Source organism: Uloborus diversus, chromosome 2, assembly GCF_026930045.1.
Source record: "Uloborus diversus isolate 005 chromosome 2, Udiv.v.3.1, whole genome shotgun sequence".
Lineage (NCBI taxonomy): Eukaryota > Metazoa > Arthropoda > Arachnida > Araneae > Uloboridae > Uloborus > Uloborus diversus.
This window is the reverse complement of record NC_072732.1, coordinates 183329441-183348580: the sequence shown is the minus strand read 5'-3', so window position 1 is coordinate 183348580 and position 19140 is coordinate 183329441. Positions and strand designations below refer to the sequence as shown.

Sequence of the window (19140 nt, the reverse complement as noted above, 5' to 3'; positions counted from 1 at the left end):
TTAAATTTCAGAACATTTTTCAGGGGTTGATACAAGTTTTTATTTTTGGGTCCCCATTTTGTTAAAAAACAAAATTTTTCTAAATTTTCTTTATTTTTGAAAATGAAATTATTGTGAATTGCCAGGTTATATATGGGCATGGCAAAATGATGCTTGTGCAACCTTTAATTACACAATATGAAGTATAAGAAGGCAATTGTTAATGTCCAAGTGATGGAATCACAAAAACCGTTTTTTGGGGGTCGGCACTTTGTCACACTGGATCGCCAGGTGGCAAGGGCCACCTTAAATTTAGAACTTTATTTCATGATGCGAATTTTTATGAATGAGCTGTTTTTACAGTGTGGAATTTTCTGAAACGGCCGCTTTTACATTGCAGATCTTTGTGAAGGAGTTGCAAAGCGAACCCAATTCGATTCTGCGTCGAACCTATTTTGGCGAGCTCAGCTCTGCATAAAGCCAATTCGGGCCCCTTGTTAGTTTGTTCACCAGGTCTCCCTCTTCTCATAAAACTTTTAACATTTGTATGTCTCAGATTCCAACTGGGCCCCTAGTTCCCGACTAGGCTAACATGGCCTCTGAGCCAGCAACAAATGTTGTTCGCTAATTTCCTGTTTCTCCCAATTAATAATGTTGAAAAAAGACCAAATATAATTAAAAAACCAAGCTGGTATCATTGTGGTACTCTACTCACTGACATTTTTGCTGTTGGTTAAGATATGACACTAAAGACTCTGGAGAAATACAGTGGTATTTTGCAGAAATTTTTTTAAGAGAACTTCAGTTTTAAAGTTTATCAAGATCTCAATTGAGGTTGCACTATACTGTAAATGTGTAAATTTTTGTTTCTAAATTCAATGAAATCCATCAAATTGTGAAACAGCAAAACATGTGAATAAAAAATCAAGTAACTTCAATTGTTAATGGAGTTTTTTATAATAACAACAAACAATATCAATACATCCTGATTATTATACTCAACGTTAAATCCCGGTTATCACAAATTTGCCATTTCAACTGCGCTTGTACACAGACTTAGCTGATTTCAAAAATCTTGCTAACATTTTAAATTTGTTAATAAATATGAGATAGCAACAGATAAAAATTAGAAATCACAAAGCTAACTCTGGTTTAGTTTTTAGGCCTCGGTAAAGATTGAGTTTTGAGTCTTAATTATTAATGGATTCAAAGTCTGATTTTTCTATCAATGGCCCTTTTCAGGGCTAAATTTTCAACTTCAGAAGAGCGTACTAGAATTGCAGCATCACTTCTAATACAAAGCCGAACCATCAACCTAAATAAAAATGTATAATACTGCTATTTAAGCCTAACGTAAAATATCCACAAAAGACGGACATCTGTACTCATATTCCAATCATTTTTGAAGTACCCAACGGGTTTTAGGTTTACGTTAAATAAATATTTTCAAACCAATAAATATTGGAAGTGTCATTTTCCCCTTTTCATTATAAAGATTATCAGTTATTCATATCCGCAGTTTCATGTAATATATCACGAAATCGCAGTGAAAATATTCTAATCGCAGTCATTAATTTCTTGGGACTCTAGCTCAGTATAAATATAAACAAGCAACACAAAATCTTAAAACAGAAATAACAAAAAGCTAAGTCCGCGCGCAAGCGCAGTTGAAATGGCAAATTTGTGATAACCGGGATTTAACGTCTACTGATTATTATACATTACACAAGCAAATGAAACCAATGTAAAATTTTGAACATCAAAACAACATAATTGAAATAACATAGAGTAATAACTGTTCTTACCTACCTGTCACCCAAAAAAAAAATGTAGCATATAGAACAAAAAAGTCAGCAATAGAGTATGGTAGATTTTAAAGTATACTAGCACTCTCTTTTGCTATCCATTTTGTTATCGATGTTTCCATTATGAATCCAATTATCTTTTTACATGCTTTTTCTTAAGACTATGATCGAGCAAAGGTATGGAAGCTTCTACATTTTTAAGCTACAACATGATGATTCACTATTCCCGCATTCGAGTGCCAAGCAGAAGTGCGGCATAATGTGATCTTTCTCCCAAACCAAAAATATGGAATAAAAACAACAAAAACATAATTTTAATCTTGAATTTTAACGGCGAACTTTACCAGTACTTAACATTGATATTTGTAAACTCACGGACCAAGTAATTTCCCCTAACCTCGAACCCAATTCATGAATATCGTACCTCGAACCCATTGGTCACTCTATTCGAACGCGACCTTAGAAGTTAAGACTTTCAAATGTGAAGGAAATTGAAAAAAATTTCAATGATTTAATTGATTAAAAATTAATTCACATACCTTGCACAGAAAATACTTTCCTTTAATTAAAATGCATCGATTTTGTTCAAGATATACGCTTTTTTTAAACATGCCAGGATATGCCAATTAATATAAGTAGTTAACAGTTAAAATTCATCTAAACCGTTTAATTTAAAATTTTCAACGGTACTTTTGAAAGTTCATTGCACATTTAAATTAAAAAGAACTATCTTTAGAGATATCTGTTGTACGTAACTAAGGCCTGCATTAACTGCGTCATTAACTACATTCAACTCTTCGTGTATTTTAACTTCAACCCATGCTTTAACTGTATTAAAAACAAGATTTATTCAAATCGCCAGCTAAGCGAGAATGCGCCAAATACGGCAACCCCAAATTTTACTTGCGCAGCAGGGGGTAACTCATTAACTCCATGGGTGGTCCTAGCCTTCGGCGCAATCCCCCTCCGGGGTTCCTATTATCAGACGCGCTCATAATTCGTCATGTAATTTATTTCCTGTAGAATTAGAAGTTTTTCGCCAAAATGAGCGATTATTTTGCCAATAAGTAGGCCCTACTGGAGTAGACTACGTTAGCCAATCATAGCTGCTTATTTTCGAGGAGTAGTAGCAACGTCCAAAAATATATGAATTTTCTTCTCAAACTTTAAACCGTGGCTTGTTGAAACTGATGTGAAATGAAATGAGTGAGAAAAGGTGGCCCGCGCCCTTTTGTTATTGTGTTTACATATTGTATGGTTATGTTTACTTATAAATAATATGGGTTATACAGCGTTTACTATTTTTTTCCTGGTAATTTTCTCTTGGAATGTGATTGCTCAGTTTGACTGGCAAATTCGGGATGGATTTGACGAAATTACTTCTCGCATGTCAAAGGTAGGAGCAGATAATTGCAAAGTCGTGGACCGAAATGCCTTGTTTTTGCCCAAAGACTCCGTCACTCATGTTCCAAATATTCGACAAATCGGCATCGATCCTGTCTTGCCGAATCGAACAAGTCTTCTTCAAATTCACAACATGGCCATGTCAAGAGCGTTCTTTTACAGGTAAATTACGTGAACTGCTTATGTTGTATATATTTAAGGATATTTCTATTTGAGATTTTAATTGTCATTTCATTCTGGAAATTTCAGCAAGATGTGAATGCATTAGTTCTCAGATTTTTGTGCCAAATGAAAAAATTGCTTCTTGAATCTCAGTCATCAAAAATTTCCCTACACAGTAGAACCCTGTTGCTCCAGATCAAATTTGTAGATTGTTGTTTTCCCCCCATTTTATACTTTAAATTATGATACCAAGAATAACAATGTGTACGCAAAACTTCAACCTCTTATTTTAATGCATAGATTGTACAATACATTGCAGGGTAATTCAACAAATTTGCATTTCGTTGAGACTGCACAGCCTGACACTACTACCTGAATAATTGATTTTAAGCACACAACCGGATAAAACAGGCATACAGACGCATGCGGCCCACATGTGCATAGATAAATTTAGTTAAAGATAATCGGACGACACACGTCCGATTATCTTTAATTAACATCTGACTATCTTCCAAAATTTGCAGACAAGTTAATGCAAAAAGTTCTTTTCTTGCTTTCATGGACACATGATTGAAAGCAAAAGGCATTACCTTATTAAAATGTTATCTTCTCACTGAGTAATTATTTTTCGTACTTGTAGAAAGTTTTGAGTTAATTGCGCAGATACTTTATATTTATGTCTTACTATGACAGATGCATACCATGCATGAAGACATTCACTGCTTGCAGATACATATATGCTGCAAATTAGCATCATCCAGTAATCATGAATAGATTTATTAATATTAAACATTGGATGCCTTTAAAATTTCTTGATAAATTAATGCTTTGCTTTCATGCATACACTAGTGGTACCCGAACAGCTTTGCCCGTAATGGAAAAATTAAAAGGTCTTTTGGTACGCCTGCACATTTGCAAATAATGTATGGTGAATTTTCTTGCCAATTGGCTTGTACCCATGTTACGGTTCCATGGTATGATAATTTCATATCTCTCCAATTGGCTCGTGCCCATGTTACGGTTGCACGTTATGATAATTTCCTTAATTTACTCGTCCATCTTATGATAATTTTGTTCTTAAAATTGGAATAGAAAAAGAACCACATCGAATTTTTAAAAAATCGCTTCGAGGTGCACACCCCAATGCTACAAAATAACTTTGTGCCAAATTTCATGAAAATCGGCCGGACGGTCTAGACGCTATGCGCGTCACAGAGATCCTGCAGACATCCAGGCAGAGAGACTTTCTGCTTTATTATTAGTAAAGATGATTTAAAATAAATTTTTAAAATCTTTACTACTATGTATCGTTGCTAAAAAGACAAATGGGTGTATCTCACTTTCAAGCATTTTGCAGAAAACCGATTTAAAGATTTCCAGTTTACTGTATCAGTTGAGGACCAGGGTTGGGTTTTGGACTGTCCAAAACTGGTTTAGGACAGGACAGGTGGTTTTTACCGTCAAAAACTGCCCAAACGTGTTGGAAACTGTCCAAAACTATGCCAAAGCTAAAGCGGTGTGATTTAATCAATTCTTATTCACTGCACTATTCATAATGCATAAATTTAGATGTTAATGAGGTTTACTTAATGAGCATTTGATAATATTTTTCTCCAAAATGTTCATTTAAAAATATTTTGCTTCAAAAAGTTGCCAATAACTATTACATAAAAACTTCCTTATGTAACAATTAGCAGAGTTATGAAAGGAAACTTACAACACTAACAAGACAACTAATTTCAGTTCCATTTATAACTCAAACGAATATTATTAAATGTGCAATATTTAGGTGCAAAAAAAAGCTTAAATTTTTTAATAGTTTTTGCAAATAAGTTTTACATGATGCTTTAATGAAAACTATTTTTTAAATCATAGATTAAAGAACGAGAAATTGATGATTAAACGGTAATGTTATAAAACTTGTGCTATTCTTTTTTTAATTCATATTCATACAATACATTTTGTAACTATAAAAAATTGTAATTTATTGCATATAAGTCAATTATTACACTAAGTTTTGAACACTTTCTTTTGCACACATGCATAAATGTCAAAAAATTTGGTTTATGGAAGAAAAAAAACTTCTGCATGCAAATTTAAATTTTTAATGAGGAATTTTATTTTTTCATAACTAGATTAAAATCAGCTGCATAAATAAATTACATATATATTTATACTTGAATGTTCACATTGAATAAATATATTAAATAGTCAAAAAAATAATTTTGACACATTTTGTTCTGTTTTTGATACTTTCTCACAAAATATAGTTTCTCAAAAAGTAATTTTGGACACTTTTGGACACAAGGGTTTTAAACAGGATTTTAAAAGCCTTGTTAACCCTGCTCTCATTTGCACAATGCACACGTGCATAAGGATAAGGAAATTTGATTACTAATTAATGTCACAAAAAAAAAAAAAAAAAACTAAATTATCTCATGCTTAAATTGAAATTTAATCAAGAATTCAACTTCAATGTAACTGGATTAAAATCAGCTGCATAAATAAGTTAAATGTTCTTTGAACAAATGTTCAATATAAAACATTACTTTGATACATTTTATTCTGTTTTTGGAGTTTTCTCACAGAATACAATTTTTTTAAAAATATAGTTTTGGACCCAAGGGTTTTGGACAGGACGGTAAAAACCAGGGTTTTTACTGTAGTGTCCAAAAAAGTGCCAACCCTGTTGAGAACTGCCACTAGTGTGAGGGATTGTAACTTGTTTACTATTTACTGTAGAGATACGACCATTGGTCATATTATAAATTCGACTTTGGACATTTTTATGGTAGTCATTGAAAGACCCAAATTTGTCTTTGCAGCGACGGTGTATTATTAAAATGTCAAGAGCCAGAAATTTTATAAGTATCCAGTGGCCACTAGAATCTTAGTGACCACTAGTGTTACCAAGTTTTGAAGCACAAAATGGGAGGGATGGAAAGTTTTTCTAGGTTTCATTTAAAAAAAAATAGTGAATTTTGCGCAATCAAAAAATAATTATTTAATACTTGTTTATTTACATAAACAGGTATTTTGGAAACTTAATTTAAAATAGATTTTTAAATTTTTTGCAAAAAAATAAATACAAAGGAAAAGTTGTGGAGAAACTGCATCTCAGATGAAATAGCTATTGGCATATTAGCCACCAAAATAATGAGGACAATATACAATTTTGTAGATAAAATGTGACTTTTTTTTTTTTCAAGAATATGATTGTTCCGAAATAATAAACCAGATTTATGACCATTTCACGTTATTTTTAATAGCATCTCGTATTGCATTAAGCATCTATTTTTTTTCTTTCTTTCTTTTTGGAAACTTAGGTAATTATGAGAAATCTTAAGGGAACCCCGAAAATAAACCCTAATAAGAACAAGGAACCTTGCAAATACTATTTTGTGAGTTCAAACTCTTAAAGAGATCCATGTGCTTTCCCACCGAAAAAAAATGTATTGTTTTACTTCGAGATAGAAGGGGGCGTGGGGGTGGGGGGGGGGGGGGTGTTAAGAAGGCAGTGGGTTGGTATTAGAAAATCCATAATGAATTGTATGGTCTAGTAAACAAAAAAGTGAAACTCTACTTCTACTTTTATTCCAGCTTTATCCTGCAGAGGGCTGCCGATGAGAATGAGCCAGGATTCATGTACTATTTTCTATCCTCCATCTCTGATGTTGCAGCAAATCGTTTCATCAATGGCAGCGCCATCTATTTTTCACCAAACATGTCCTTCACACCCTCTTATAAGGGATTTTTCAACAAGACCATGGCTTTGTTTGCACCACGTGCATTCAGGTGAGTCTTCCACTCTTTTTCCATCAAGGAACTTCTTTTCTGCCAACATTTAAAAAAGAATTTTTTTTTTGTCTGTGTGTGTCATGAAGAAGAATCTTGGAACATGATGCTTTGATTTTTTAGAATCCTACTCACCTTAATTTTTATTTCCTTTTACAAAAAAGGAGGTATTGTATTCGCGAAAAAAAATACCCTCAAAATTCGACCTTAATTTCCATTTTACTCACCCCCGAATGAATATTGAGTATTTTTTCGACTCGACCACACGTGGATAATTGCCTCAGAACATATAGACACGCGAAATACCCATAATGATGATTCCCGAGTTAATTACAGCGAATTTTTTTGTGACATCCGTATGTACATATGTATGTGCGTATGTGTGTATGTATCTCGCATAACTCAAAAACGGTATATCCTAGAAAGTTGAAATTTGGTACGTAGACTTCTAGTGCGGTCTAGTTGTGCACCTTCTCTTTTGGTTGCATTCGGATGTTTCTAAGGGGCTCTTTTGCCCCTTTTTGGGAGGAAATCGTTGTTAATTTCGATGTAAACTCAAGTGGTGATATAATTTGTCGGACACTTGGCGATATCACCAATCTTTTGGTGGCCAGGTTTTGTCGCCAACTCAGCGACAAATTTGGCAATTTTTTAAATTTTTTGTCTGGTTTCAATTTAGCCCTGTTGGTAATATTTAGAGAGTAAACTATTGAATCACATTAAAATTGCCAGTAACAGGGAAATTACATTAAACTGGAGTAAAAGGAAGTCATGTGATGCACACATCAGCTCGTTATACATACAGTATGACTTCGATTTAACGATACGCAGATTTAATGATTTCCTCAGCGTAGTAATACATTTCACTGGTCCGGATATCAATGCTCCTTGATTTAACAGTAATTTTTCCAGTCCCTTGACAATTGTTAAATCGGGGTTATACTGTTCTCTTCAAAATGGTGTCCTGCTGCCATGAAGATATGGAAACGCATTGAAGAAGAATTTAGTGTATGACTGGATTTATTTACATTTGAATTTTCCAGGGCTTATACAGTGCTGAATTTTGGTTTTAATATTTTAGGGCTTATATTAGTGCTTAATTTTACTTAATGCTACTAACTTTTTTGTGTATGTGTGTGCCCAAAAATACAAACTATTTGGTTTTTCAGATCAGGACTTGAATATTTCGCCTTTTACCAAACACAAAAGTTTTTTTCTTTTTCAGTCAAGTCATATTAACTAGGATATGCATAGGTTTTGAAGCTTAATCTCAAGACTGAAAAAAATATTTTTCATATTTTAGTCCAAGCTATACTCAATGCTCATCAAAATTTGCTTGAAGTTTCTTTGTTTATCTGAACAGCTTTGGATATGAAAGAAATATCTTTTTACTCTGCATAGACTGAGCAGTTAATTTAAGTTCTTGAGTCTCTTTTTTTTTCCCCCATTTATTTTTAAGGAAGTATGCTACTTGCTTTTGTTCCTACTGTTTCAGATCTGATGATTTCAATGATCCCTTCCACTTGGAACGCATATCTACACTGAACACAATTGAAGCAATTGATCTAGGAGCGGTTCCCAACAATTCCATGAGCATGAACTACACCCACCCGCACTACAAGATCAATGAATGGTATTATGCCTGGTTGCCTGATAAGACCCGTAGGCAAGATTCCAAAACCACATACTCTGTCCAGATCACGTATGCCAACAATACCAACGAAACGTTTGTATGGCATGGACCCCCAGGTGAGTCCAGTTGTAACTTTTGTTTGTAGAAAAATTAATAAATAGATGATTATCAAAGATCGGGTGAGCCCTGGTTTTTCTTTTGACTGGAGCGTGTGATGAAAATACTGCGTCTTTAAAAAATTAACTTCATTCTCTGCTAATTATTTTCACAGAGACTTTTTTCCCTCTTGATATGATGAGTCTGACCCACATGAAGTTTAAAAGTTACCTTTTTAGAATGTCACACTGCTAAGTAATATATGTATTTTTAATACAACTTTGATTACTTTGAAATGTATATTCAATGTTTTTTTTTTTTTTTTAATTGTCTTTTGAGCTTTGAACTTGTTTATGAGCTTCAGAACTTGGTAGCTTTTTTATTCTGCATCTAATTTTATTTGAATAGTTTTACTTTTAAATAATTACCATTATCAAAGTTGGAAAATCTGCAGTAGTTTTCAATACTTGATACATTTAGATACAAAAGGTGAAATTTACGATTTGTGTTCCAAAACTACTTTACAATGTTTGTTAAATCAGGGCCCAATACAGATTGATTTTACTATCGCTTTTCGGTACTTTCACAAAAATCTTATTTTAAAATCGGTACTTTCACAAAAATCAAGTTATAAAATCGGCAGCTTCACAAAACTAACTTTGAAAATCGACACATTCTAGAAACAATATTAAAAAAAACGAAAGTTTCACAAAAACCTGTGTTTTAAAATAGAAAACACGTTTTTCTGTTTAAAACATAGTTTACTCATAAAATAAAATGCTAAGATAATTTATATGAACAATCGCTTAGGTAACAGCTTTTTCATAGTATTAAACTCAAATTTCACTGTTTTTCGTCAAATTGCTTTTAAGCAATCTTTTAGCATCAGTTTTAGGGGATGGCGTTTTCCTGAATTGTACACAGTACAAAGCTTTTTGAACTGAGATACAATGATATTTTCCCTATCTCTTAGATCCCCCCCCCCCCCCAAAAAAAAAAAAAAAAGAAGTTCGAAATATTAGTTAATGACACTTGCACTTTTCAAACTAACATTTAAATTGCTCTAATTTTCTGAGACAAAAATTAAAATGTGCCTATAAAGATCACAAAATCAATGCTGATAAAAAAAAAAAAACTTTCACAAAAATAGAATTTTGATGCAATACTTTCATAAAAATAGGTAGTAGGAAAAAAATCCTGGATTTGCCTCTGTAAATAAAGGGAAACCAACAAGTTAAAACTGTATAAAGGAAGTATTTGAAATTTTACATACTGGGTTACCAATCTTAAACCATAAGCCTAAAAAATATCAAGGCATAATCTAAATGAATACTTTCAACCTATTACCCAAACGCTTTGCCTGATAACTTCAAAGTCCCAAAACGAGTGTCCCAAAATAAAACAGTTTAGGAAAGAATTTCAACAATATGTACCTGCAAAATTCACTCATTCATTTGCTGAGGGTTTTAAGGACAAAAAAACTATTACGACTATGAATTGAAGACCATTTTGGATGACTAGGATCATCAACAACCTCACAAGAGAAAGAAAAGTCATTGAATTCAAAGCAGCCATTGAGAGGAAATGTGCCCAAACATCAATAAAATTGATTAGAAACCTTTTGGATTCCATTGATCAGGGTTATCAGCTTTACCTAGACCATTATGGTGAACAATTTGAACATTTTTATTAAATGGCTAGTTCCCAGATTGATTCACTTTATTTTCAGTACTGAAATATTCCTGGATCATAATAATTGTTTGTGTTAGTTATTCTAAGTAGGTGTACTTTTTTGGGACACTATACTTTGGCGACAAGCCTCCTCTTGAGCAAACTAAAAGAACTATTCAACCAATCTTCTTACTGGCAGAAAGGTTGTCTACTGGCTCTTATTAGCATTATCTTGAAAGGACATCATAGATCTTTGCTCAAAAAAGCGATGTCACTTCCCTCATATTTTCGTCTTATCTTACTGTTGACGGAGAGCAGAACTGCCTCAATTTTTTTGTGTTTTAAATGTTAAACGTATTAACTAAAATAGCATAGTATCCAAATATGTTCACGTTGATTTTATGCTACTCTAACCCAAGTTTCCCTTTGGTTGCATGGATCATGTCACTAACTGATACTTTGGTTTCTAGCCGCCTCTGACCTCCCAGGTCCAGTGAAATGGTTTCAACCGTACTTCGACTGTGAGCGCTCCAACAAGTGGGTGTTTGGGGCAGCTGTGCCCATTCCTGACATCTATCCTAGGCACACCCAGTGGAGGCACATTGAAATACCAACGTGAGTAGTTCCTTTTTTATTCAGATTGTTCATTTCAGTGTACAGTAAAACCTAAGGGCAATATATAATTACCAATATGTAAGTTTTGACAAGATCAAAAATTGAAAAATTATTTTTTAACTTGTCCTTTTTTTTTTTTTTTTTTTTTTTTTTTTTTTAAGATTCTATATATATTTTTTTTTGAGCTTGCTGCTATCACTGCACTCCAGTAGCAGAAACGCAGCAGTGTCCTTGCACACAAGGAAACCCTATCGCGGACAGTTCTGTCAGTGCTAAAAAAAAAAGCTGCCCCCCCCCCTCGGGGGTCTTGTTTTTGAAAGGGGAGTGCTTCATAGAATTTAGGGAGGTGCACCATCGTCTTTGGGGGGGGGGGGGGGTCAACTCCTGTTATGTTTCAAATACAAATATTTTTAAAAAAAGCTTGTTTATTTATTTTTTTTTATTGATACCTCGCGCCAAAATTTTCAGACAGATTATGAAGTTCTAGAAGCTTGTCGAAGACAGCTACAAAACTTTCCGTCACTAGGCACTGCACTAACGGGCCTTCTGAGAACTAAATGCTGTACCACCCTGGGGTCTGAAAGCTAAAATATATTGGTTTATCGTGTGAATGTATTAATTTTGAATTTTGCATCCAGGTATGTGGCAGTTGCTGTGATGGAGTTGGATTTTGACCGTATTGACATCAACCAGTGTCCCACTGGGGAAGGAAATCCACCTCCTAACCGGTATGCAGGAACCGCTCGGTGCAAGAATAAGACTACTGAGGTGAGATCTTCAATTAAGATCCTTAAATTGATTCTCCTTTTCCTGTTTGCAAGCCATTATAATCATATCATTTTCTGTGTGATCAATGGTCATCTATCTTATGCTTTTCAATACATTTTGTACTTCATTATGATTTTTAGAAATATGTATGAAATTTCTTCCAAAGTTTACCCTAATTTTTCTGCATCAAATTTCTCTTCAATTTCTTAAAACGTATCAGGATTTGAAATGCATTAATTGTTTGCTTCCTATCACTATATTTTTCAAGATGTAATTCTAATAGTGAATTAGAAAACTTATGTCGCTTAAAAGATAAGAAAGATATAAGGACTGGTTTTGCATGCTCTTTCTAAAAATGTTGTAAACTTCAATTACTTTTATTTCATTCAGAATCATAGCTGAATAAACAATGGACTTTACCACCCGCCCTCCCCCTTTCTTAACTCAGCAGCCCCTCATTTGTTCCACATGCTAAGAGGGCTGCACTCATATGGTGTTTTACTACAGATTTGCCAAAATATTGTCCCCAGAAAGCTCCTCTCCTTCCCCTTTCCTACTTGCTAGGCGTACTTAAGAATTGCCTCTGCTTGATACTTAGTATTTGCCAGTAGTTTTGCTCAGAACTAGAGTATGTCTTGTCCAATTCAGGACCAGTATTAGTTGTCAGGCTATAAATGTCCTGGATATCCAGACAGACACAGAGATACACACATTATAATTATAAAGATTTCAATTAATGTTTCCAGTAGAAGACTCAGTATGTTATCAGACAAGCTTAGACCAGGCTTAGATGGCTTTAAAATGTTTTCTCCTAGTAAAGTTTGTTCAATTATTGCTATGAGTATCTTGAAAGTGCTATGCAATGCTAGCATGTGCATGTTAAAGAAGAAAAAGAGAGAGCCAAGAAATGAATGTTCCCCCCATGCATTCGCTAAACTTCCAGTTTTTTTTTTTTTTTTTTTTTTTAATCTGCTTTTGCTATTTCTTTTAGTGTGAGCCTATCCACGGCTATGGTTTTCGCAGGGGTGGATACCAGTGCCGATGTCTCCCTGGCTTCAGACTACCTGAGGTTATTCGCAACCCTTTCCCTGGGGAAGTGATTGAGAGGGCGCCTTTTGATTTCTACAGGAAAGGATTTCATTGTAAAAAGATTGACTGTAAGTGACTGCTGTTTGCTTTTGTTTTTCTTCCAGAGCAGGGTGCACTGCTTCAATTTAATTCCAAATTGATCCTCATAAATGCAAATTACTGTCATTTCATTCATATAATATAATATCATAATACTTTTTTAAAGCTTTCCATTACAAATAAGAATACATTGGATTTTGGAATGGTGAGAGAGGACAGAGATGTTGTGGGGTTGTAATTTGGGGGAAAGACAGATATATATATATATATATATATATATATATATATATATATATATATATATATATATATATATATATATATATATATATATAAATCTTCTGTGCGAACGTTTGTCACCATAAGGCTTTTAAACGGCTGGACCGATTTTGATCAAATTTTTTGTGCGTAATTAAGTTGTGGCAACATGGTTTTGAAGCGTGATGGATCGAATCGGAAATGGTTTTACTAATTAATTAATTTAAACATTGGATGGTTATATCTCCCAAATGATTAATATTTATTTTACCCTATTGTTGAGCGAGAACTGAAATAAATATGTAACCCGTTGCCAAAGGACTATGAGAAAGTCTGCTCTGCTTTTATAATGAAATTTCCTACCATGATATGTCATTGAGAATAGATAAAACATAGAGAGTGAAGCCTTCATTTCTTGAAACGATTGCAACGATTTTAGCTCCCGTGATATATTTTAAAGTAAAGTACTGGAAGGTTCATGCAAAACGTGTGTTCTGTCGTCGTAGTTGAACCATTGAGCCATGTGACAAGATTGGTGCTTTAGGTTTTCCTAATTAAATGATCAAAAAGTACTGTACCTAGCAACATTTGTTTCTCGGCTGAAATCCATCTGAGTTTTGGCACCAATGTCAAGAATACTTTAAGGATTATCTAACCTAATCAGTACATTATTAAAGGAAAAGATGATGGAATTTAAAGACGAAATATTTTTTCATCCAGATAAATTACAACAGGGTGGTTCTGTAGACAAAATATCAGTGCAGTGGAAGATTTTTATCTTTAGTGGAAAGAACAAAATAGGCAATATATGAAGTTTAAAAAGTTTTCGTTCAAAAGATCGGACCACTAATTTGTCGGTGTTGGCTTTGCTCATTGATCGGCTGAATTACAGTAACGTGATGGCTAGGCTATAAACAATGCAGTTGCGTGATCATTTGTTTACATTTTAAAGCTACTGTTAATGTAATTAATTGTATTTTTGTTTATTTGGTGAAATATTTCAAATTGCAAAGAATTGTTTTTCGTTTTATAAAGAGTTTTTAGTCATTTTAGTTGTAGAATGTGTTTATTCTACATCGGGAGGTAGGAGAAGGGATGAGTGATTTTCGCTTATTCAGAGAACTGTTTTTACCTTTATCATTTTTCTAAACGATATCCTTTTGATTGTTTTATTCTTTTTTCAATGAGGGATGTTGCAGCAAGATTTCCCGTTTGTTCTAGATGCGTAGTTAGATTTTTACACTTAATATCTGAGGACACTTTTTATCCTTTGAGTATGGCTGAAGGAACAAACCATCAAGTACGGGAGAAAAAATAGTTAATAAAACAACTGCTCAGTGGGCATTAGATAAATCAATTTAATAAATATACGCATTCTGATAGCATAACAGCTTAAATTTTTTTTACTTATTTTTTGCAACGGAACAGTTCAAACACTTGATAGTTTATTGAATTTTTTTAACTTTTTAATTTACAAAGTTTGAACAGAACAACATCTGTCGGATCCTCTAGTATATTATATATATATATATTTTAAACTTCATGCTTTGAGCCCCAAAAGTTTTCCCTTTCACTGAATTCAAACATAGTACAGCTAAAAGTTTTTGCTGCAGCGTAAAATTATTTCATTTTTGCAGATTTTGAAAATTCACCATTTTGTTAAAATGAGATTTTTTAACATAATCCTGATGGCAATTAAAACGGGACTGAACCTTTTTTTTTTTTTTGTTATAATGGATATTTTGTTGCATTCGTGTTCTTTGTAATGAGATTTTACTGTAACGACTTTTTTTGAGCTTTTGTATTTTTGAGATGTAGATATGGTTCTCATCATGCAATATCTATTCTAACTCTATTAAAAAAATAATAATAATGAAAATAAATACTTACTCAAAATGAGATACTTTTTTTTTACCCTAAAGAAAAATGTTATCTTAGTATCACCATCATGCATCTGAACTAATGTTTCACACATCAAATGTGAGGTTTATTCCTCAAAAATTTGCTGAGAGTAAAAATTCTTGCCTAACTCTTTAGTGAAAATTCTTATAGTAGCCAGCTACTCAAAAATCTGGATCATAAGATAGAAAAGAAAAATGCCCAAGAAAAGAGACATATGCAGTCGGACCCGGATTTAACAAATTCAATGGGACCGAAACTTTTACATATTAAATCGAGGTTATGCGTAATATCGCAGTATGAAATTTTTTAAAAAAACTCCACTTAACTTATCTAAAACTCCTAGTAAGGAACGGCGCAAAAAATATCCATAATTAGAAAGTGCACACTCTTTTTCAGCATTCCATGATTGATTACACACTAGTTAGTGTTAAAATTTAAAACTAAGCAATAGATGAAATAGATGTTTGTCAATTTCCTTAATACTCGAAACAATTCTCTTTCGACTTTGTGGAGGGAAAAATTACTGTGTCATTTGCAGCTTGCTGCATGAGATATGTTTTTAGTTTCCAGGCCATGCAAAGCATTTGAAAAAGGAACAGTTTTAATGGGAGTTTCATTATCGCTCTCTGCATCAGAATCTATATTCGTTAGTTGCGCCCTCACCCGTCAAAAATTGCTGATTCCAAGAAATGTCTTTTCCTGCTTCAGACAATATAGATGTAACATTTGGAAAACATACCATTTTTTCCTAATTCAAATTTACAAAAAAATAAATAAAATTCGACTGTTAAAATAATTTGTTAATTCAGAGTTTATTTTTCGGTAAATAGGGGGTTTTGCCTTCATTTTAGTTGGAGAAAAAGAAAAATTAGCTAAATCGCGAAATTCGTTAAATAGAGGTTCGTTAAATAGGGGTATGACTACTAAGTTGATCATTGAGCAATTGGTATGCCTGAGCTGATCAAATGAGGGACATAATAAATAAGAGATAAAAAATATGGGATGCTTTTTACAAAGTTGCTAATACTTCCAGATTGGGCAACACCATATGATTGAATTATTGGGGATTTTGTATAACCATACCCCACCCCCAAGTCCCTACTTTTTGGTTGTGACATTTTCATCGAAAATGTCTTTTTTGTCGGAAAAGTGTCTTAGTTGGGAACTTACGATTTACTTCTTGTTTTTAAAAATCTGCTGAACCTATGCAGAAGTGCAACGTTTTCGTAGTATTTCTACTCATTTTTATTAATTTTTTGCTTACATGTGAAAAACAGGCTTATGCATTTTTGATACATTGCTTAATGCTTATATAGTACAACCATTTTGTATCTGTTTCTGATTTGTCATTTTTCTGATAACTTTCCGATTTGTACGCAAAACAAAACCTGTTGAGCTAAAATACAAGGATATCTTTTTTTATGGTATGTCTTTCAGTCTCTCCCCTGGGAAAAATTACGTTTGAAATAGAAACTTATTACTACTTAAAACTTACTGTTGGGAAACATCATTCATCCAGTCATCCATTGATGTTAGGCAATTTCATAATAAATTGGGGAAAATTTCTTCAACTTAGTTGTGCTTTACATGAAATACACCGCCAGCTCAGTCGTTGTTTACAAAAGTAACTATATATTTTTATAATGCATTTGTAAATTAATTAAGTGTGCATTTTACATAATGCAATTTAGGCGCATAAATTACTATTAAGAAATACTCTTCAAATTTCTAGTTCACTTTCTAAAAGTTATTAAAAGAGTGAAATTACTCTCTCTTTTTTTTTTTTTTTTTTTTTTTTTTGATAGCACTGCTGAGATGTAACTTCAAAGGAAGATTGCTAGGTTATTTAGCAAACTTTCTAATATGGATTAGCATTCCAGATTTAAATGACTTAATAACTAGAATTTTGAGCAAACGAGAGTCATGAAGGATATGATTCAGTTGCTTAATTTTGTTAGTGTAAGTGATCTGTATGAACTATATTTCTTTCTTTTTTTATTCCTCTTGTTGCCAAAAACCCTAAGTCACTCTTCTCAAAAATACTAATGTTGATAACTATAATGCCATCGGCTGTAAAAAAATGTTACTGTATTAATGAGCCAAATTTTCAACCTCATAAAATAGAAGACCACCTTATACCTAAAGAAAAAAGAAAATACTTTCATATTGTTTAGATATAATATAAAAAATTTATTTCTTCAGCACATATTAATAGGTTTTCACAGACAAAAATATTGGTATGTTGATAGAATATCTATGTACTAAATATTATTTTTTCTTTCTTATTTGTTGTGACGCAGAAATTAAGCACTGTCACTAATCCTTTCTATACCCTTTTTTAGACATGATGGTCCTGACCCAGAACGTGGAGCGTCTCTCAGAAGCAGAGCGTTGGAAGCACATCAGCAGGCAGTCCATGTTCTTCAATGTGGGGAACATGAATGGCAGCCGAATAGACCCTCTTGCAGTGGTTGACTATGTGCGCTCTGGGGTATGCAAAGATTAAGCTGTGTTTAATGTTTCCTATGTGATGTCATATTTTCTGTACTTCATGTTTGATGTTTCTCTTTGTTTGCTGAGTTTTCCTTTCTGCATTTAATCACCTTGCAGCCTGACGATGAAATATTGTGTGATTTAAACATGTAGTTCTGATACTGCCTATCTACTCACTCTATAACTCTGGCGTTCAAATTTGAGATTCTCATGAATCATCAAATTTGAGATATATTCATAATATTTTTTGATCTTTTTACACAGTAGGGGTGTTTCCATCAGTCAAAAGTACTACTTTTCATCACTGAAATTAATAGAATAAGCAAGAAATAACAATACTTAATAATATGGAGCCAGAAAATGCTTTTATTTTTCCAGCATTTAGTTTTTAGTTCATTTTTTAAATGTCAGACTTCTGAAACGATGTTTCATCGTTTGATGTCACAAATGAAAACAGCATTTTGGATTCTATTGTGTGGTTGTCTTTTCTGGCAAAATATTGCCTTTTAGTGATTTTTCACTAAGAGGAACTTTTGCAGAATGAGAAAAGTTAGTTAAATAAAATATTCATTTGGCTATGTTTGGCAATGTCCTGAAACTTTGCTCTGGTAACCCTTGCGACTTGTTCTTTTGTGATGTCAGCAATAAGAATGGAAACAGCCGCTGAACATCTTTTAAGAGGGAAAATAAATCAAAATTACGAAAAAAAGTAACTCACCCCATGTTTTCGCCCATGCTCTTTCAAAAAAAATTCTTTTTTTTTTTTTTAAATGAGAAAAAACCCAATTTGTGCTCGACAAAGCAGACCCTTTATAAATTGAGCATCTCAAAAATGGATCCATCAGGAAAATGACGATCACTAAAGTAAACCAATCCCATTGCTTAGACTCTTCCATCATAGAGAATGATACAAGCCCCATTTGTTGTTCTGTAGACGCAGTTTGCATCTATTCATGTGAATCCTTTACACCTTTCAAACTCATTCGTACTAATTAACGTCCATAATTAAGGTTAAATTCAATTCCAAAACATTCTTGACATTTCTATGGCTCAAAAATTTTATAAGAAGAAAAAAGTAAGAAATACTGTTTTATTTAAAGTTCAGGAAATTTTTGAAAGCTGAAACCCTCATGGCTTACTTGGCAGAAACGACAAATAGTGGACTTTACAACTCATTTTATTTGCTAATTTGAATGTTTTTAGAATGTTATAGTTAGCAGCTGTAGCTAATTTAATCTCTAATAAATGCTTTATCTAGCCAAAATGCTTCGAATTAGGGTTAGTTATTATTTTTATTTTATAAAAGAAGACAAACTTTCATCAGATTGGTGGTGCTTTTAATGAGTGAATAAAAAATGTAAATAAAACCCAAATGGTTAATACATCAATTTGACTCTCTTAAGGATGTGTTCTTTATTTATCTTGTCTATT

At 33.0% G+C, this 19140-nt stretch overlaps 1 protein-coding gene across 1 annotated transcript in view; it reads left to right on the top strand.

Annotated features, from left to right (window-relative positions):
- Positions 1 to 3079: 3079 nt before the first annotated feature.
- The window catches only part of LOC129216197 (uncharacterized), a 33496-nt gene continuing 17435 nt past the window's right edge, over positions 3080 to 19140 (top strand). Inside the window, exons 1-7 of the mRNA XM_054850381.1 lie at positions 3080 to 3350; positions 6951 to 7145; positions 8641 to 8894; positions 11016 to 11160; positions 11799 to 11928; positions 12920 to 13085; positions 17559 to 17707. Coding sequence (XP_054706356.1) covers positions 3172 to 3350; positions 6951 to 7145; positions 8641 to 8894; positions 11016 to 11160; positions 11799 to 11928; positions 12920 to 13085; positions 17559 to 17707 — 1218 coding nt within the window. The 5' untranslated portion in view covers positions 3080 to 3171. The remainder of the gene's footprint in view (positions 3351 to 6950; positions 7146 to 8640; positions 8895 to 11015; positions 11161 to 11798; positions 11929 to 12919; positions 13086 to 17558; positions 17708 to 19140) is intronic.